At 42.7% G+C, this 21,562-nt stretch overlaps 2 protein-coding genes across 2 annotated transcripts; both read right to left on the bottom strand.

Moving 5' to 3' along the window:
* Positions 1–3,129: 3,129 nt before the first annotated feature.
* On the bottom strand, positions 3,130–3,564 carry LOC128780046 (ubiquitin-conjugating enzyme E2 D3-like). Its single transcript, XM_053917698.2, has one exon. The coding sequence runs from the start codon at positions 3,514–3,516 to the stop codon at positions 3,130–3,132; it is 387 nt and encodes a 128-aa protein (XP_053773673.1). The 5' UTR covers positions 3,517–3,564.
* Positions 3,565–18,408: 14,844 nt separating this feature from the next.
* Positions 18,409–19,174, bottom strand: LOC128780054 (ubiquitin-conjugating enzyme E2 D2B-like). Its single transcript, XM_053917707.2, has 2 exons — positions 19,100–19,174; positions 18,409–18,903 (listed from the first exon to the last, which is right to left on the bottom strand). Exons 1-2 carry the CDS (start codon positions 19,172–19,174, stop codon positions 18,409–18,411), a joined length of 570 nt encoding a protein of 189 aa, XP_053773682.2.
* Positions 19,175–21,562: the final 2,388 nt, after the last annotated feature.

Raw genomic sequence — 21,562 nt, 5'->3', positions numbered from 1 at the left:
AGCCTGGCTTATTTCACTTCGCAAATTGCTCTCTACTTCCATCCATGCCATTGCAAAGAGTATCAGCTCCTGAATTCTCTCTGATGTGTAGCATTCCATTGTGTAAATGTACCATAGTTTTGGATCAACTTATTACCACTGGCACTGATGTTGCTTCTAGTACTTGGCTATTATAAATTGTACAGCTGCGAACATGGAGGTGCACAGGTTCTCACTTTTAACTGGAATATAACAAGAAAAGAAAAAGCAAAGAAAATATAACCGGAGACATTGAAATTAAGAACATGGTAACAATAGCCACAGGTAAGTGGAGTGGAGATAGTGGGGGGAGAGTGGTCTATAGGAGCTACTGTACAGGACACAAGGACAAAATCAAAGGGGGTGTTAGGGTGGGGGGAGGGAGGTTGGACTTGCCTGGGCAGGGAGGGATTGGGAGAAAATCCAGCCAATTGTAGTTAAATAAAATAAATAAACACATTTAATAAATTGAGGGCTTAAATCAGTTGATTTAACCTCATAAACCTTTCTGCAGTTCTCAAGTCTCTACTTCCCGCTCTCAGAAACAAATGCACATGTGAGACTCAGTTCTATGTCTGCATCTGCTTTGTACAATTAACACGTGCTTTTAGCCTTTACTTTACTTCCCTTAGGTCAGTTCTTGTATCTGTTCATTTGCTGTTCATAGGAAGTCAAATCATTAACACACGTGACTCACTAATAGTACAAGAGACCCCCCAAACAGCACAGATCGGACTCTGTGACATGCTGGCAGAAGGCGCTTAGAAAGGAAACACCTGCAAACCAGCTACACTGCCATGAAACCAGGGAGGGCACTGGAAGATATTGAACACCAGAGCCAAAATATCTGCACTCCAAATTCCTTGGCTGAAGCTGGTAGACTGAAAATTGGAAGTCCCTTTCACCTCTGATCACCTGATGGTGTCTGCCTGAAGTGCTCTGCAGAGATGAATGGTAAACCAAAGGAATGCTCCCATGCGTACACACTTTAACATGCCAAACAACCATGTTCAGAGGACTTGCTAAGACTCCCTTGTCCAGACCTTCTCTTTCTGATCACTGTTGTTAAGGGACAAAATCCTGCAACTCTGAAGGTGCTCTTTGGGGTATGAATTGTAAGCTATTGATAAGATATTTTTTTCGGTTGAAGCACGTGATGAAAATGTGGCCTCACTCAAACATCCAGTTAGAAACAGAGACTATGCAGGCTGCCTGTAAGCTCCCAAGGTCCTGAAAATGATGTTAGATGCCTCTTTCTCAGGCCACCCAGGAACCAGCATGGCAGGAACCTGCACCCTAATGTTATGAAAGCACAATTTGAAAAATCTCTCCTGTCGGTCCAGTCATCTGGATCTTCACCTTTCCCTTAGCCCTATCTCATGTTTCACGTGGAGCAACAAAGAACCTGCCCAAATGGTCTCTGCGTTTAGCCACTCTTGCATTTTGATTTCCGACCCTCTCGCTTGCTGGCTCCGATTGCTTAATTGTTCTTCCTCACTTCTAGTGTTGACCAACAGCATGGCGCATGTTGGAGGATTCTTCAGGTAGGATCCCAGCAGTGGAATATCTGGATGAAAAGGCAATCCCATTAATGAAGAAATTCAATATCGTTTCCAACAGTGAGTGCCTCAGTCTGCATTTCGACCCACAGGGCCAAAGGGTTGCCTTCGTTCTACAATCTCACCAGTATGCGTTTTGTGTTGACTTCTTGATGATGGCCATTCTGACTGGTGAGGTTATATCTCATTGTCGTTTGCATTTGCGTCTCTCTTGTCTGTCTTCCTGGTGTGGATAGCTCCTTTCCTTAATCACAAAACCTTAGCCTCCAGTATATAGCCCATGAGGCAATCAGAAGGACCTCAACAGCTGCTCAGTCACAGGAGAGCTCTAAGGACACGGGTGTGAATACACGCTTTCGTAGAGAAAAGGATGAAACAAAGAAAGAAAGTTTTCTTATTTTGTTATTTTTTTAATTGCCTGTGCTGGGGGAGACACTGCTTATTGGAATTATGCAGGTTTTAAGCATACAAGTCTACGATTCCTCTGTAGTGTATATTGAATTATGTGTAGAGCACCCCATGTCAAGACGGTGTCCAGCACAAGCAGCTGTCCCACTTCACACCCTTCTTTTGCATCGCCCCTCCTCCTTTCCCTCAGGTCTAACCCTTACTGTTATCTGGGATGTTTTTTCTTAATCCCTTCCCCTTCCCCACCCAGCAGGCACAACCTCCCTGCTCTGACACCTGTTGGCCAGCTCTCCTAGGTGCCTGTCCCAATCAGCCTTGTTAGTTCAGTTTGTTCATTTCATTCTCCAAATTAGTGAGATTGTTTGGTATCTGTCTTCCTCTGACTGGCTTATTTCACTGAGCATAATGTTCCTCAGGTCCATGCACACTGTCGCAAGGGGACAGATTGGCATGTACTATTTATTCCATTGTGTGCACTTACCACTCATCTACTGATGGGCAGGCACTAGGGCAGCTTGTACATGTGAGCTATTGTCAACATGTGGGCATGTGCTGGAAATTGGGGTGCAATCCAGAGTGTGCAGGGAGGCATATATGTCAAAAAGGTGGGCATTGATGACTGAGGGTGGAGAATTCTTGCAACAAAACACAGTTTTCTTTTTGTGACAACTCCTCATCCACTTAATGTTTCTGCAGTTAAATGCAGGCCTGGTAGTAGAGGCTATGGGTTGCCGTTCACTTCTGCCAAAGCAAACCCCTAAACACACAGGTGCCTCAGAATGAAAAAGATACCTTATGAACTTCCTAATCTTCATCCAGTGGTCCCCGCCATTGTCAGTTCTAAAGTACTCCTGCTAAGCCCACCACACTGTTGTTCTACATTTCCTATCCCTAAGGAGGAAAGAAGGCCTTCAGTAAAATGTTTATTGGAACTGGCCTCTTTCCCGCTACCCCATTTCCCAAGCATGCCCCCTTCCCCCTCACCTCTCACACCCACGCCACCCACGGCTTCCCTCCAGCCTCCACACACTCTAATGTGTCACATGTGATATTGGAAAGGATGCCTCCCAGAAAGTAGTCAAAGAACAGCCCATTCAAAAGCCAGGTGTTTTATTGAGGTGAGGGGTTATCATTTGTCCCTCATTCACCTAGCATACTTCTTGGTCCAAGCTCGGGCCATGGTATCAAAGGCATCCCTGTCCTGTAAGTACATTCTCCCAATGGACGGAACAAAGGGGTCGTTGGGGTTGGGGTCACATAGCATGGAGGTGATGGATAGCAAGAGTTTGGATATGGTCAGTATAGGAGACCACTGGGACCTGAGAATATCTACACAGATATATCCCCTTCGGTTGATATTGGGGTGGTAGATCGGGGTTGTGAAGTAAATAAGCGGCGGCCTGAAGGGGTAATTGGGTGGAAATTGTATGTTCAGGCGGAACAGCCCACCCTCGTAAGGGCTGTCGGCGGGACCCATAATGGTCCCCTTCCATGTGAACATGCTGTCGTCCACCGGCCCCGCGAAGCACATGGGCGGGGGGTCGTTTGTGATGTCTGTCAGTTCCTTGTGCAGTCGCCTCAGAGCGGTGGATATGTCAAACGGAGCAGGGATGGTCCGGATATCCTGACAGGGACAAAGGGTCAGGGGAGACGATGGGTTAGTGGGGCGTGATTTACGAAGACCATGTTTAGAGGCACAGCCAACCCCCCAGGTCGGTGGGTAAGAGCTGGAGCCGGGCTGTGGGCTGTGTAATGGCGGCGGGTTGAAGGCGAGTTGCGGACTCACCTGGACCAGCAAGACCTGAGGGGCTCCTGCTCACCTGTGCTCCGCTCGTCCCTGGATCCTCAATCCTTGGCTCCTGTACCTCCTCCTGCTGCACCTCTGGCTCCTCCATCCATGCTTCTTCCATCACTTCCTCCTCTGCTACTGTCGGCTGCTCAGTGTCTAAAGCCCAAACTGAGCTGCCAGGACGCAAGGCCTCCCTTCTACAGTGCCAACCGCTCCTACCGGCCTGCCACTACTCTTTCTTCAGGCCTGCCCCAAACGGTCCTGCGTTTCCCTGGCAGTATGGAACATGCTCTGTGACATCACAAGGGCCAGCTGAAGACATCAGCAAGTCAGTGGTAGCAAGGTCAGGAAAGACAGAGGGCCTGAATGAGAGGGTGTCATTGTTATAACAATAATTCTATAGTCATAATGTTATAGCAACTTATTGGAGCTGTCTATAAAATAAAGACATAAACAAACAAACAAATAAGTAAAAAGTGAACTTGTATCAAAAAAAAAAATGGTTCTAGTCCTCTGTAAAGAATAAGGAAGCATGTCAGGCAAGGGAGTCCCCTGTGATATTTTACAACGAAAAGAGGAATACACTGGAAAAAGCACTACAATATTGGCTGCCTTTTCTGCTCCTGGTCACACTGCTGATGGGTGTTCTCCTATGTACATCACAATTTATCGAGGAGGTGCAGGACCTAACGCCAGCTCCCAGGGGATACTTTAGGAGTTTGTCATCAAAATCAAATGCTGTTTCTCACACATGACATGTGCATAGGGTTGATATGTCAGGAGAGAACAACAAGTTTCAGAGTCTATTGAAGGACAATGTATTGCGGCCACACTCTCAAGATTCTCACCCCATTGATTGCCAATCTTTGCTTCGGATTACAGTGTGAAATGCCAGGGGCAGAGAAGAGTAGGTTAGCTCCACCAGTAGATATGTAAAATGACCAGGAGCTTCTGTGCACACCATTAATCTACTTAGTTACCCACTGTCCAGGCATGGCTGCTTTTCTACACACACTTTGGATTTCATTGTACTGTTTGGGGCTTTTCTTTCAATTCAATTTCAAAGCTTGCATTTTGTTCAACCTATTGAAATCGTTTCGAAGGGGTGGAGGGCTCGATTTATTTCACTCTTGGTCCCACCCCTCACAGGAGCATGAGATTTAGATGCAATTGATATCTATAATGATCACCACTAATTTACTGAACAGGGTGTGGAGCATCTATGTTAGGTGCAAAGATAAATATGATATGATCTCCGAATTAAAGGCATTCATGGTCTGATGGAGGTAGAGGAAAACACGTTGACATGTATTTACGTCATTAAAATGGCATGCTACAATCCTAAAAAACATATTTAGAATCCATGGCTATAAGAAGGCCAAGGATCAAAGGAGACTCTGGAGGGAGTTCTATCTGATCTGAGTCAGGCATGATCACTGGCAGTTAGGTAGGAGGGGTGAGAAGAAATTAGGCAAGAGAAAAGGGCAGGAAGCAAAAATGGAAAGATTATAACTGAGCCAGGAGAACAAGCAGATGTGAAAGGCCTGCTGTGACAGAAAGCATGACTATTTCCAGGAATTAAATGCACTTTGGTGCATTGAAAAATGTGTGGTTTGAAGAATGCCTAAAGCCAAGAAGGCAATGTTGAGGTTGTGAACAGACTTTCAGATGAACTGATGAAGTTTTGATTTTATTCCATACACTGTAAGTAACCTGGAAGAACTTTAAGTAAATATGATGTGAATATTTTCTGTTTCGGAAAAGACTTCTCTAGCGCCTGGTGTGCAACAAATTTACTAAGCCTAAAGGGAAGGGAGCCCAAGAGTGTGTAGCTCTGTTGGTGGTAGTGCCGTCCTGTACACCAATGGGTTGGGTGTTCAACTCCTAGGCAGGGCACATGCCTGGTCTGTGGGCTATGTCGTCATGGGAGGCGCCTGAGAGACAACCATGCTTGCCTGTTTCTGTCCCTCATTTCCTCTCTCTAAAGTGGAATTACAAAAATCTTTAAAGACAAAAAGCAAAATAAATGTCTTATTATTTAATAATATTACATTTAGTAGCAATAAAAATGAATACAACTAATTATGCAACCTAATAATCCATAGTTAATATTACTTGTGGTAAATTATATGCAGAGAATACGCTACTCTCCCCTTTACCCCTTACTGCTTCGAGAACCTATTTCCCTACTCTATTGATTATCTTGGGCATGTGACTTTCTCCATCAATGGCAAGACATCAGTTGTGATGTCCAAACCCTGAAGCTATGCTAATTACTGGCAGTCCTCATTAGGTTGGAACAGCTGCCTACAAAAGTATGTTGTATGTAATGGATACACATTCATTCTTGGCTTCCATACGGGAAAACACCTCACTCAATCCTCAGGTCTACCTTCCACCAAAAGTCAAGCCAAGATCAGATGAGGAGACTAAAGAATATCGTAGATAACTGGAAGACTCAGAAGTAAGAGATATGTGTTTGTTTTAATCCATGGGATTTATACTTTGCTTATTATTGAGAGAAAACCTAAGTTGTTATGTTGAAGAACATACTGCATGGCTCAACTTGCAATACATTCTGTGTGAGTAAGAAGCAATATAATGCAAACAATAAATGCTGAAGTCGGTAGCATAGTGTCACTTTTGGACAGACAAGAAAGGGAAGAAACTACATAATTGCTGTTGACGCTTCTGACGTGGCTTAACTGCATAGCTTGGTGTCCCTTGGCTTCCCTATTGGTCTCGATATGGCTGCAGAAATGCAGACACAGCATAGCAATGCACGCAGTTGAACGGGAGACAAGAAACTGGAGAAACCTTGGCTTTCCTTTTTCATGGGTAAAGAAACTGTTTTTCTAAAGGTGACCCTGGCATACTGCATTCTGTGCCCTGAGTTGCAGACGGGAATCACATGGCCCCTCATGTCTATAATATGGACCATGAAATTGAGAAACACTTTGCCCTATTTGGGCTAGATCAATTCCACTTCGGTTCTGAAACCCTTAAAGTGTTTTCTCCATGCAAAAGATGCCTTCTGACAACAATAAGGAAGGGATGTCGTGATGGTGAATATTGAAAAGGCAAGTAACAATGATTTCTCCTGTTAGAATGATTTATTATATCCTTTAACTTTTCCTCTTCCGATCTACTGCCAAGCCAGAGTAGGGAAATATATGTGCATAACACACTCTATTTAAAAATAGGTTTTGCTGCCTTCAAACATGCCATTCATTAATAATACGGCCTTAAAAGATGTTTCGCAGGTAATTGAAACTGGGTGAGCAATGAATTTAATTGAAGCAAAGCAAGCATGACGCCAAGGTGAAGTCATGTTCACTCCAAGTTCATATTCAGAAGGCAGTCATGCTAATGCACGGCTAAAGAGAATACAATCTGGTGCGTCAGATTTACTGATGCAGAAAGTAGCGTGAGATCACATTAAAATGCAGCACAGGTACAGAGCCTGAGAGAGTTTATGAGCCTTGGGATTTGTTGCTCACATTCTCCTACCAGATTAGTTGCTGAATATTACAATACAACTTTCAGATGTCCCAGGAAGGTTAAGACACCAGTGAACAAACCTGTCAGGGGAAATCTTTTAGTCTCCGTGTTGCAACGGTCTGTCCGTGGCTTTCACACTTGAAAAGGCCATGTGAACCATGGCCTTCTCATGCTACATGAAATCCAGAATATTTTCACGCATCTAGGCTCTGCATACTACCTTAACTTTTTCCTTTGCATAACAGTATTTCTATGTAAATGTAAGTGTGTCACATTGTCTCCTCCTGCAATCTGTTCTTGCTTTAGTTAAAATACACTCCGTAAGAGTATTCTTTATGTATTTTTCTTCCTTTCTGGAACTGCTGGTTTCCTCTCTACTCGGGATGTAGAGAAATATGTTTACAACTATCTTCTTAGTTTTAACACTTCACCCCGTGTGTTATTTATTAGAAACACTCACGTCTTTCCTTAAAATGGAAGACATAGCTGCGACTACCTTTGCTCATTCTTTCCGGCTATATGAATCGAGTATATTCAAAACTCTGTTAATCTGGCGCTAATTAATTCTGCTTCATGAAATTGTAAAACGGCAAGCATTTGCCTATGAAACCTGAGAACTTGAAGAGTATTCTAGGCAGAAAAAACCAAACTCAATGTGCAGTTTGCACCAATAACAGTTCCAAGCATGTTCTCAGTAATGGAAATATAATGTATTTATTGTGACGAACTTGGAAATATGGACTTTGGTTAATATCAGAAAGGATAAAACCTGCCTTTCATACTATAAAGTGACTAAAAAGTAATGACAAGTAGTAAAGCTCCCATCTACTCTAAGGTCAAGGGATAACCTATCAGTAAGGAATCATAAATCATAGGTGGCATGCACATAGAACCAACTTCTAGGATCAATAAATCATTGGATGAAATAAATTGTACACTCTAGGGAAGTAAAACTTAATTCACCCCTTTAGTTAACTATGAGAATGAAATATAAGTAGACACAGCAGGCATAGCATATGGTGAAGTACTCTTAAGATTAATAGAAATTTTTAAAATGACCATTGGAACCAACTAGAGTATGTTCCTTTTCCAAGTGTAGGTGGTTTTGTGTATAAAAAGTTCACATACTTAATGGAAATGGGTGAATGAGGGCCTCCGAAAGTAAAGGGTTAAGTATTTTTGATGAATTAAATAACAGCCCATAAATATTAAAGACCAAAATTTTGAAAATCATTATTCTAGTGTTTTTCCATTCAGTAAGTACTCTCATTAACCCTGCTCAGAGTTTTCACATCTTTCCATAAACATTGGTGGAAAATTGCGTTGTTCTTCCTTTTTACATTTCCTGATCATATCGTATGCGTTATTACGGGGAAAAAAGAACTCAGAATAGGCCAGCGAAATATCCCTAGATAGCAGTTAATACTCCAGGAAAAAATGAACAGTAGAGTGCTTTATTGCAGGGAAGAAATGCAGCTTTTGCATAATACTCATTCATGACAGAGGGGGAAAATATATGTCAAAAATATGGAGAGTAATCACGTCAAGACAGTAAAATGAAAAACACAAAATTTATATAGGATCGTTGTCTTTCTTCTACAATTTATAACTATTGTGGCCAGCTCCTTATAATATGACTTATAAAACATACTGCATTGGTAATGTATGGGAAGCCCTAGTCAAAGATCATTTGAATATACTTCATATATATAAATACATAAGACCTAATGACTTGCTTGCTAGAGTGCTTCAAACGTGGGGGGTCTTGAAGCGTAAGCACTTCCTTGTTACAACAACTTGTAGATACATGGAGAGAGTCCATGTGAATATTAACAGATGGAATGTGAAAAGGGCCAAAGCCTAGGAAATATACATTTCAACTTTATAATCTACAGAAGCATAACATTTCACTTTCCAAGCCTTGAGAAAACGCGGACTTTTCTAGCATTGCTCCTTATACTCCTAGGTCCTGTTTAAGTAAGTGAAAAAGTTTCCAAAACACAGTAATAGGCAGGGGGTACTAAGGAGAAGTTATAGAAGTCTGTCTTATACTACAAGGTTTAATTCAGACAACAGAACTTAGGATGAACCAAATGGTAAGTGTGGTCTAAAGCATAAGCCTGATTCCGACCCAGTGAATTCATCAGGTAATAATCAGCAAATAAGTTTTATTTCAATGCAAACCCCAAACCAATGGAATACACAAGCATACATGCACGTACATGCTCATACAATCAAAACAGTTGGCAAACAAAGCCAAACTGCAAGGACTCAATGTTCATAAAAAGTAGTTAGACCTAACTGAGACAATACTGCCGGAGTAACAGAGCCCACACAAATCAATTAACTTTCAAGACCTGTTATGTGTGAAAGACAGTTGTTAGACTACATAATTCCCAGGGCTCCTCCTAGTGATGATGTGGTGTGGGTCTTTTAGAGGAAACCAGAAGTTGGGACGTCAGGTAACGATCAGAAGAGAGGATTTTTTCCATTATTGAAATACACCACCATGTCCTTAGCACCATGATTTACAATAGCCCAGTCCTGGAGGCTACCTAGGTGCCCATCAGCCAATGAGTGTATCCAAAAGCTGTAGTATATTTACACAATGGAACTCAGCGCAGAAGGGAGAAAGAAGGAGCTCATACACTTTGCCATGGTATGGATAGAACTGGACAGCATTATGCTAAGTGAAATAAGCCAGGCTGTGAGGGAGAAATGCCAAGTGATCTCACCTTTAAGTACAACATAATCAACTGAGGAAAAAAGGAACCAAAATAAAAACGGAGACATTCACATTAAGAACAATGTAGCAATAGTGAGAGGGGAGGAGGGTGCGGATGGTGGGGAGAGTGGTCTATAGGAGCTACTATAAAATACACAAGAAGAAAATCAAGGAGGAGGGTTGAGGTGGGTTAGGGATGTGGGACTCCCTAGCCTGAGGTGGAGAGACGGGGAGAAAATGCAGTCAATTTTCACTGAATAAACATAAAATTAAATAAATATATATTAAAAATTCAACCTAATAGAAGATTTTTATGAAAATCATGTTTTATGCCTAAAAAATAAAAATTAAGATTTGAAGTTAAAATAAAGAAAAAACTGACTTTGATGAGAGCATAGAGTTAGGGGTAGAAAGAGTGGAAACCAGTGACGAAGACAGAAAACCGTCATAGAAGAAAAATAACCAGGGGTACTGTGTCCTCGCTGCCTAAGGTTTCCTGTATCAGTAAGGTCATTCCCATTCATCTTCCTGTACTACCCTTACCTCCCCCTGTCTATTTTGTGCCTATCATTAATGTTTCTTATTCCATGTACCTTTTCCCCCCTTGTCGGTCCACCCGCTCCCGCTAATAACCCTCCATATTACCTCCGTTTCTGCAATTCTGTTCCTGTTCGAATTGTCTGCGTAGTGTGGTTTTATTTTTGCCTTTAAGGTTAGGTCCTCTTTAGATGTGAATTTGCTGCCATTTTATTCACATTTTTTACCTTCTTTTTTCTTAGGGAAGTTTCTGTAGCTTTTCATATAATAAGGGCTTGGTGATGATGAACTCCTTTAACTTGAGCTTGTCTGGGCAACAGTTTATTTGCCCTAGCGTTCTAAAGGACAGCTTTGCTGGATAGAACAATCTTGGATGGAGGTCCTTGCATTTCATGACTTGGGATACTTCTTTCCAGCCCTTTCTTGCGTGCAATGGTTCTGTGGAGAAATCAGCTGACAGTCTTTTGGGGATTCCTTTGCATGTAACTGTCTCCTTACGTCTTGCAGCTTCTCAGATTCTCTCCTTATCTTTCATCTTGGGTAATGCAATTGTGATTTCTCCTGGTTGTTTCTATTTCGGTACAACTGTCTGGGACTCTCTGGGCTTCCTGGGCTTCCTGCAAGGCTCTTCCTAGTGCCACATTGGGGAAGTTCTCCATCATTCGTTTTTCCAAGAATTTTTCAATATATTGTTCTTCTTTCTTTCCTTCGGCCACCGCTAGGATTCTAATGTTGCAACATTTAAGATTTTCCTGGACGTTCCTAAGCCTCTCCTCATTGTGTTGAATAGTTGTTTCTTCATTCTGTTCTGCTTGAAGGAGTATTTCTTCTTTGTGCTCCAAACTTGTTCATCTGAGTCCCGCTGTCCTACCCATCAGTGTTGGTTCCCTGAACATTTTTCCTCTATTTCTCTTTTCCTATCCTGCATTTCTTCCTCTATTTTGTGACCCTACTCAGCCAATTCTGTGAGCATGCCGATGACCAGCGTTTTGAACTGTGACTCTGATAGGTTGGCTAACCCTTAATCACTTAGCTCTATTTTTCCAGGAGCTTTGATCTCTTCCTTCATTTGGGCCATTTTTATATTTGTTTCAGAGTGCCTCTTATGTGGAAATGGGGAGAGGCTTACTGGTTCACCAGGGAAACCGGCGTGGCTGTCCTGTGAGCTGTGTGTTGTGGCGGGTCTGAGAGGGAACAATGGTGCTTACCCAGATCTCTGGTGACTTTCAGTCATTTTCCCTGCTATCCACGAGCAAACCAATCTCTTCTGGTGATGATTGCAAGGTCAGTACTTGGTGTATAAGTTGTAGGACTACGTGGGTCTCTGCGGGAAGTCTTGTGTGAGGATGAGAGTTCTTTCCACCGAGAAAACCCTCACAGGTGTTTTCAGTTAGATGTTTGAGGCTTTATTTGCGTGCCCTGGCACCTTTTCTCCCACGGTCTGTTTCCCTTCCCACATCGTTGCTCTTGGTTTATTTGCAAGCGAATGTGAGTCCACGGGCTCTGCATATGCCACCTTGCGGACACCAAACTTCAGCCGCTGCCTTGCAGCAAGTCCTCTCCAGTCATACTTCCCGCTTCTACTCATCCTTCAGGTATGATTGAATGTTTCTTTTGAACTCCTTGTTGTTGGACTTCCCTACACTTCCATATTCGGGCTGTTGTGGTTCCTTGTTCTTGTTAAATTTGTTCTTGTCCTTGTTCTGGTTGTGTGAGGAGAAGAAGTGCATCTACCTAGGCCTGTGTCATGGCCAGAGGTGACTGGAGTGTCTTTCAAACAGGACTGAAATTTCTTCAGAGAGGAAATATTTATTATTACTTCTGTACAGTCTAGCATTTTTGGGTGGATAGTTATAGTTTTAAAAGAGCATGTTCTTGTTGAGACTTCAGGACCATTTCTTGGGGGAACTATACTTTATTTTATTTTACAAATCAGTAACTCGGGATTCTAAGAGATACAAACTATTCAAAGCTGAATACTAGACAGTGATAAAGCCAGTCCTGAGTGCCTCCAAGGTCCCTATTCTTCTTCACCACAGTGTAGATGTCAGAGACGTGTGGTTCTCACAGGTGTGGCTCAGTTGGCTGGGCCTCACACTAGAAAGTAAGACGTTTCAGGTTTGATTCCCATAGAGCACATTCCTGGGTTGCTCGTTTGGTGCCCACGTGGGATGGGAATGAGGGGCAAGTGATAGATGTTTCTCTTTCATATGGATGTTTCTTTCTCTATAGAAACCAAAATGTTTTTTAAAAAAGGATTTGTAATATTATTAATATGTTTGGAGGGAGATATAAAGGAAAAGTGTATTATTGTATTCAATATTTTATAAACAGTGAACCCTCTATGTTTTTTTTTTTTTTCCTGTTAAGTGACCCTAGATAAGTGGTTTCCAAGTATGGAAGACAGGGGCTTTCAATCAGTTCTCTGTATCCTCTCATTATATGACACCGCGCCTACTCTGGTTTCTACTCTCTGTCAGAAGTGACCAACAGTAGCCTCGAGAGTCTCTCTGAAAGAAGGAAAGAGATGGTTACACACAAGAATGGACATACCAGTTGGAAGTGCAGCAATGGGAATTGCAGATTTGGCGCGTTACTACATGACCCTGAAATGATGCTTAGATCATAAAGAGCAGCCTGTCCTTTTCTTACCAATTCAAGAAATTGCATGACATTAAATTATCATACGTAAACCAAGGGCCTCAGATGTTTTAAAAAGTCTCTCATTTTCACGAAATCCTTCGATTGAAGCATTATCTTGATGTTGCCACGTGAAATACACATATAGAAGCAGTATTGTGATGCTGCGTGACAAGTCAATTGAACTATGTGATAGTCTTCATAGCTTTACAAGAATGAAGACCCTGTCATGATTTGTTTGCTATCGTACGAGCCACAGAATTTATTGTCAAGAACTTGTCAGGGGAAAAGAAAAATGTACACTTTCTAGCACTGACATTTACTGGGAATAAATCTAACATGGGCTGAATGAGCACAACTCGGATGACACACATAACACTTACCACTGCCGTACTGTAACCATTATTGTGATGATAAGGTCTTAGATATCCCACAGAATTGGTGAAATATAGGATAAGTCCCACAGGGTATTGAGTGTTTTGCTTACTCCTAGGGTGCAATAAATTGCATGGCTGTGTGTTGGTGTAATGGGAGAAAGGAAAGCAGTACATAGAAATATCTTTCTTCTAATTTCCCTAGATAATTCTCCTCACAGGTAAGTTTATATTTCATTGAATGTCTATATATGTGTTAGTCCAGACCAAGTTATTTCTTAGTGACATGTGATTTTCAAGCACTCTTTATTGTTTTATAATGAATAATAGATGGAAATATTAAATAGGACTGCAGAAGAACAAAGTTATTTTCTACTGATATTTTCTCATTTTCTCTTATTGCTTCCTTTAAAACTACACATTTCCAAAATGTGAAAAATATATCCAGTCAAGACATAGTGTAAACAAACATTTTTCTGAATGTTTTCTATACAGATAGTCCATGAAATTCTTTTCAAAACACCATAAATTTATTTTTGAAAGAATGTATGTGTAGACCTAAGTAAGGATTATATACTTGTGTGTATATATCACTCATCAAGGTCTCCAATAGAGAGCATTATGTGATTAAATTCTATTTGGGTTACCTGGTAGCTAAGATTTGAATTATAGTTTTGTCAATGCTTAAGACTACAAGAAACTGATCTATCCTTTCTGGTGCAATACCGTTAAAGTTCATGAAAGCATTAAGTAGCGTGTCATTAAAATAAAGGGAAGGTTAAACTTTTTCTCCCAGTTGGACTCATAGAATAGTTCCCAGCAGCCATAGCTGCTTCTGACAATTGCTTCTCTCACTACCCTGGATGATGTGTATCTACATATGCATCTCATTCACTAAAGTAGAAGTGACAGGCTTTCTTCAAAGTTCTTGGATTCCATGAACTGGCCTCCACGATGACCTGAGTGAAGTGAACCATTATCCAAATGACTGTGGACGTGTTACCTGAATGAAACTAATTTTCAGTGATGGTCCAGTAACAGTGTGGACACCTTCCTAGCAAGAATTTCTTGGATTACTTAAGAGCCTGACATAGGGTAGGGAGGCAGGACACAATGTGTTCTTCCTGTGGATAGAGTTCTCTGGTAGATTCAGTGAGGAGGGAAGGGAACACTCCCAAGTATTGGCCAAGTTGTTTGAAGGGACTAGTTTTTTACATGGACATTTGGAGTGTTCTTTCTCCTACTACAGCCGTTCACACCTTTCCTCCTTTCCACTCCTGCTCCCAACTCCAGCCCCCCTTCCCTCTGCCCTTCTCCACACTCTTATCTGTGTCCAAGGATCCCGCATAGGTGTTTTTCCACCACTCCCTTCACCTTCTTCTTCCATTCCCCCAGCCCCTTCCCATCCGACAGCCCTCATTCTGTTTCAGTTATAATTCATCCATTTATACTTTCTTTGTTATTTTATAGTATTCATTGAATTCCACATATGCCAATCTTATAGTCTTTAATGCACTTTCCAAGTGGTAGATATAGTTTCAAAATACAGGGATTAGTGAGGATGTCTAGGGAAACATAATTAGACACATTATGATTCAAAACATAATTCATGTAGTAAGAGTGTCCTTCCTTGAACCTTTAATTCCACACAGCAGACTTGTTCCATTATGCTGTCAGCACTGATCCTATAAAATTAGCAAAAAAAAAAAAAAAAAAAAAGGCCTAAATGGTATTTCTCCCTCACAGCCTGGCTTATTTCACTTCGCAAATTGCTCTCTACTTCCATCCATGCCATTGCAAAGAGTATCAGCTCCTGAATTCTCTCTGATGTGTAGCATTCCATTGTGTAAATGTACCATAGTTTTGGATCAACTTATTACCACTGGCACTGATGTTGCTTCTAGTACTTGGCTATTATAAATTGTACAGCTGCGAACATGGAGGTGCACAGGTTCTCACTTTTAACTGGAATATAACAAGAAAAGAAAAAGCAAAGAAAATATAACCGGAGACATTGAAATTAAGGACATGGTAACAATAGCCACAGGTAAGTGGAGTGGAGATAGTGGGGGGAGAGTGGTCTATAGGAGCTACTGTACAGGACACAAGGACAAAATCAAAGGTTATGTTAGGGTTGGGGGAGGGAGGTTGGACTTGCCTGGGGAGGGAGGGATTGGGAGAAAATCCAGCCAATTGTAGTTAAATAAAATAAATAAACACATTTAATAAATTGAGGGCTTAAATCAGTTGATTTAACCTCATAAACCTTTCTGCAGTTCTCAAGTCTCTACTTCCCGCTCTCAGAAACAAATGCACATGTGAGACTCAGTTCTATGTCTGCATCTGCTTTGTACAATTAACACGTGCTTTTAGCCTTTACTTTACTTCCCTTAGGTCAGTTCTTGTATCTGTTCATTTGCTGTTCATAGGAAGTCAAATCATTAACACACGTGACTCACTAATAGTACAAGAGACCCCCCAAACAGCACAGATCGGACTCTGTGACATGCTGGCAGAAGGCGCTTAGAAAGGAAACACCTGCAAACCAGCTACACTGCCATGAAACCAGGAAGGGCACTGGAAGATATTGAACACCAGAGCCAAAATATCTGCACTCCAAATTCCTTGGCTGAAGCTGGTAGACTGAAAATTGGAAGTCCCTTTCACCTCTGATCACCTGATGGTGTCTGCCTGAAGTGCTCTGCAGAGATGAATGGTAAACCAAAGGAATGCTCCCATGCGTACACACTTTAACATGCCAAACAACCATGTTCAGAGGACTTGCTAAGACTCCCTTGTCCAGACCTTCTCTTTCTGATCACTGTTCTTAAGGGACAAAATCCTGCAACTCTGAAGGTGCTCTTTGGGGTATGAATTGTAAGCTATTGATAAGATATTTTTTCGGTTGAAGCACGTGATGAAAATGTGGCCTCACTCAAACATCCAGTTAGAAACAGAGACTATGCAGGCTGCCTGTAAGCTCCCAAGGTCCTGAAAATGATGTTAGATGCCTCTTTCTCAGGCCACCCAGGAACCAGCATGGCAGGAACCTGCACCCTAATGTTATGAAAGCACAATTTGAAAAATCTCTCCTGTCGGTCCAGTCATCTGGATCTTCACCTTTCCCTTAGCCCTATCTCATGTTTCACGTGGAGCAACAAAGAACCTGCCCAAATGGTCTCTGCCTTTAGCCACTCTTGCATTTTGATTTCCGACCCTCTCGCTTGCTGGCTCCGATTGCTTAATTGTTCTTCCTCACTTCTAGTGTTGACCAACAGCATGGCGCATGTTGGAGGATTCTTCAGGTAGGATCCCAGCAGTGGAATATCTGGATGAAAAGGCAATCCCATTAATGAAGAAATTCAATATCGTTTCCAACAGTGAGTGCCCCAGTCTGCATTTCGACCCACAGGGCCAAAGGGTTGCCTTCGTTCTACAATCTCACCAGTATGCGTTTTGTGTTGACTTCTTGATGATGGCCATTCTGACTGGTGAGGTTATATCTCATTGTCGTTTGCATTTGCGTCTCTCTTGTCTGTCTTCCTGGTGTGGATAGCTCCTTTCCGTAATCACAAAACCTTAGCCTCCAGTATATAGCCCATGAGGCAATCAGAAGGACCTCAACAGCTGCTCAGTCACAGGAGAGCTCTAAGGACACGGGTGTGAATACACGCTTTCGTAGAGAAAAGGATGAAACAAAGAAAGAAAGTTTTCTTATTTTGTTATTTTTTTAATTGCCTGTGCTGGGGGAGACACTGCTTATTGGAATTATGCAGGTTTTAAGCATACAAGTCTACGATTCCTCTGTAGTGTATATTGAATTATGTGTGGAGCACCCCATGTCAAGACGGTGTCCAGCACAAGCAGCTGTCCCACTTCACACCCTTCTTTTGCATCGCCCCTCCTCCTTTCCGTCAGGTCTAACCCTTACTGTTATCTGGGATGTTTTTTCTTAATCCCTTCCCCTTCCCCACCCAGCAGGCACAACCTCCCTGCTCTGACACCTGTTGGCCAGCTCTCCTAGGTGCCTGTCCCAATCAGCCTTGTTAGTTCAGTTTGTTCATTTCATTCTCCAAATTAGTGAGATTGTTTGGTATCTGTCTTCCTCTGACTGGCTTATTTCACTGAGCATAATGTTCCTCAGGTCCATGCACACTGTCGCAAGGGGACAGATTTGCATGTACTATTTATTGCATTGTGTGCACTTACCACTCATCTACTGATGGGCAGGCACTAGGGCAGCTTGTACATGTGAGCTATTGTCAACATGTGGGCATGTGCTGGAAATTGGGGTGCAATCCAGAGTGTGCAGGGAGGCATATATGTCAAAAAGGTGGGCATTGATGACTGAGGGTGGAGAATTCTTGCAACAAAACACAGTTTTCTTTTTGTGACAACTCCTCATCCACTTAATGTTTCTGCAGTTAAATGCAGGCCTGGTAGTAGAGGCTATGGGTTGCCGTTCACTTCTGCCAAAGCAAACCCCTAAACACACAGGTGCCTCAGAATGAAAAAGATACCTTATGAACTTCCTAATCTTCATCCAGTGGTCCCCGCCATTGTCAGTTCTAAAGTACTCCTGCTAAGCCCACCACACTGTTGTTCTACATTTCCTATCCCTAAGGAGGAAAGAAGGCCTTCAGTAAAATGTTTATTGGAACTGGCCTCTTTCCCGCTACCCCATTTCCCAAGCATGCCCCCTTCCCCCTCACCTCTCACACCCACGCCACCCACGGCTTCCCTCCAGCCTCCACACACTCTAATGTGTCACATGTGATATTGGAAAGGATGCCTCCCAGAAAGTAGTCAAAGAACAGCCCATTCAAAAGCCAGGTGTTTTATTGAGGTGAGGGGTTATCATTTGTCCCTCATTCTCCTAGCATACTTCTTGGTCCAAGCTCGGGCCATGGTATCAAAGGCATCCCTGTCCTGTAAGTACATTCTCCCAATGGACGGAACAAAGGGGTCGTTGGGGTTGGGGTCACATAGCATGGAGGTGATGGATAGCAAGAGTTTGGATATGGTCAGTATAGGAGACCACTGGGACCTGAGAATATCTACACAGATATATCCCCTTCGGTTGATATTGGGGTGGTAGATCGGGGTTGGGAAGTAAATAAGCGGCGGCCTGAAGGGGTAATTGGGTGGGAATTGTATGTTCAGGCGGAACAGCCCACCCTCGTAGGGGCTGTCGGCGGGACCCATAATGGTCCCCTTCCATGTGAACATGCTGTGGTCCACCGGCCCCGCGAAGCACGTGGGCGGGGGGTCGTTTGTGATGTCTGTCAGTTCCTTGTGCAGTCGCCTCAGAGCGGTGGATATGTCAAACGGAGCAGGGATGGTCCGGATATCCTGACAGGGACAAAGGGTCAGGGGAGACGATGGGTTAGTGGGGCGTGATTTACGAAGACCATGTTTAGAGGCACAGCCAACCCCCCAGGTCGGTGGGTAAGAGCTGGAGCCGGGCTGTGGGCTGTGTAATGGCGGCGGGTTGAAGGCGAGTTGCGGACTCACCTGGACCAGCAAGACCTGAGGGGCTCCTGCTCACCTGTGCTCCGCTCGTCCCTGGATCCTCAATCCTTGGCTCCTGTACCTCCTCCTGCTGCACCTCTGGCTCCTCCATCCATGCTTCTTCCATCACTTCCTCCTCTGCTACTGTCGGCTGCTCAGTGTCTAAAGCCCAAACTGAGCTGCCAGGACGCAAGGCCTCCCTTCTACAGTGCCAACCGCTCCTACCGGCCTGCCACTACTCTTCCTTCAGGCCTGCCCCAAACGGTCCTGCGTTTCCCTGGCAGTATGGAACATGCTCTGTGACATCACAAGGGTCAGCTGAAGACATCAGCAAGTCAGTGGTAGCAAGGTCAGGAAAGACAGAGGGCCTGAATGAGAGGGAGTCATTGTTATAACAATAATTCTATAGTCATAATGTTATAGCAACTTATTGGAGCTGTCTATAAAATAAAGACATAAACAAACAAACAAATAAGTAAAAAGTGAACTTGTATCAAAAAAAAATGGTTCTAGTCCTCTGTAAAGAATAAGGAAGCATGTCAGGCAAGGGAGTCCCCTGTGATATTTTACAACGAAAAGAGGAATACACTGGAAAAAGCACTACAATATTGGCTGCCTTTTCTGCTCCTGGTCACACTGCTGATGGGTGTTCTCCTATGTACATCACAATTTATCGAGGAGGTGCAGGACCTAACGCCAGCTCCCAGGGGATACTTTAGGAGTTTGTCATCAAAATCAAATGCTGTTTCTCACACATGACATGTGCATAGGGTTGATATGTCAGGAGAGAACAACAAGTTTCAGAGTCTATTGAAGGACAATGTATTGCGGCCACACTCTCAAGATTCTCACCCCATTGATTGCCAATCTTTCCTTCGGATTACAGTGTGAAATGCCAGGGGCAGAGAAGAGTAGGTTAGCTCCACCAGTAGATATGTAAAATGACCAGGAGCTTCTGTGCACACCATTAATCTACTTAGTTACCCACTGTCCAGGCATGGCTGCTTTTCTACACACACTTTGGATTTCATTGTACTGTTTGGGGCTTTTCTTTCAATTCAATTTCAAAGCTTGCATTTTGTTCAACCTATTGAAATCGTTGCGAAGGGGTGGAGGGCTCGATTTATTTCACTCTTGGTCCCACCCCTCACAGGAGCATGAGATTTAGATGCAATTGATATCTATAATGATCACCACTAATTTACTGAACAGGGTGTGGAGCATCTATGTTAGGTGCAAAGATAAATATGATATGATCTCCGAATTAAAGGCATTCATGGTCTGATGGAGGAAGAGGAAAACACGTTGACATGTATTTACGTCATTAAAATGGCATGCTACAATCCTAAAAACCATATTTAGAATCCATGGCTATAAGAAGGCCAAGGATCAAAGGAGTCTCTTGAGGCAGTTCTATCTGATCTGAGTCAGGCATGATCACTGACAGTTAGGTAGGAGGGGTGAGAAGAAATTAGGCAAGAGAAAAGGGCAGGAAGCAAAAATGGAAAGATTATAACTGAGCCAGGAGAACAAGCAGATGTGAAAGGCCTGCTGTGACAGAAAGCATGACTATTTCCAGGAATTAAATGCACTTTGGTGCATTGAAAAATGTGTGGTTTGAAGAATGCCTAAAGCCAAGAAGGCAATGTTGAGGTTGTGAACAGACTTTCAGATGAACTGATGAAGTTTTGATTTTATTCCATACACTGTAAGTAACCTGGAAGAACTTTAAGTAAATATGATGTGAATATTTTCTGTTTCGGAAAAGACTTCTCTAGCGCCTGGTGTGCAAAAAATTTACTAAGCCTAAAGGGAAGGGAGCCCAAGAGCGTGTAGCTCTGTTGGTGGTAGTGCCGTCCTGTACACCAATGGGTTGGGTGTTCAACTCCTAGGCAGGGCACATGCCTGGTCTGTGGGCTATGTCGTCATGGGAGGCGCCTGAGAGACAACCATGCTTGCCTGTTTCTGTCCCTCATTTCCTCTCTCTAAAGTGGAATTACAAATATCTTTAAAGACAAAAAGCAAAATAAATGTCTTATTATTTAATAATATTACATTTAGTAGCAATAAAAATGAATACAACTTATTATGCAACCTAATAATCCATAGTTAATATTACTTGTGGTAAATTATATGCAGAGAATACGCTACTCTCCCCTTTACCCCTTACTGCTTCGAGAACCTATTTCCCTACTCTATTGATTATCTTGGGCATGTGACTTTCTCCATCAATGGCAAGACATCAGTTGTGATGTCCAAATCCTGAAGCTATGCTAATTACTGGCAGTCCTCATTAGGTTGGAACAGCTGCCTACAAAAGTATGTTGTATGTAATGGATACACATTCATTCTTGGCTTCCATATGGGAAAACACCTCACTCAATCCTCAGGTCTACCTTCCACCAAAAGTCAAGCCAAGATCAGATGAGGAGACTAAAGAATATCGTAGATAACTGGAAGACTCAGAAGTAAGAGATATGTGTTTGTTTTAATCCATGGG

Source organism: Desmodus rotundus, unplaced genomic scaffold, assembly GCF_022682495.2.
Source record: "Desmodus rotundus isolate HL8 unplaced genomic scaffold, HLdesRot8A.1 manual_scaffold_15, whole genome shotgun sequence".
In the NCBI taxonomy this organism is placed as follows: domain Eukaryota; kingdom Metazoa; phylum Chordata; class Mammalia; order Chiroptera; family Phyllostomidae; genus Desmodus; species Desmodus rotundus.
The sequence above is the reverse complement of the archived record's forward strand: the minus strand, read 5'-3'. Positions and strand labels throughout refer to the sequence as shown.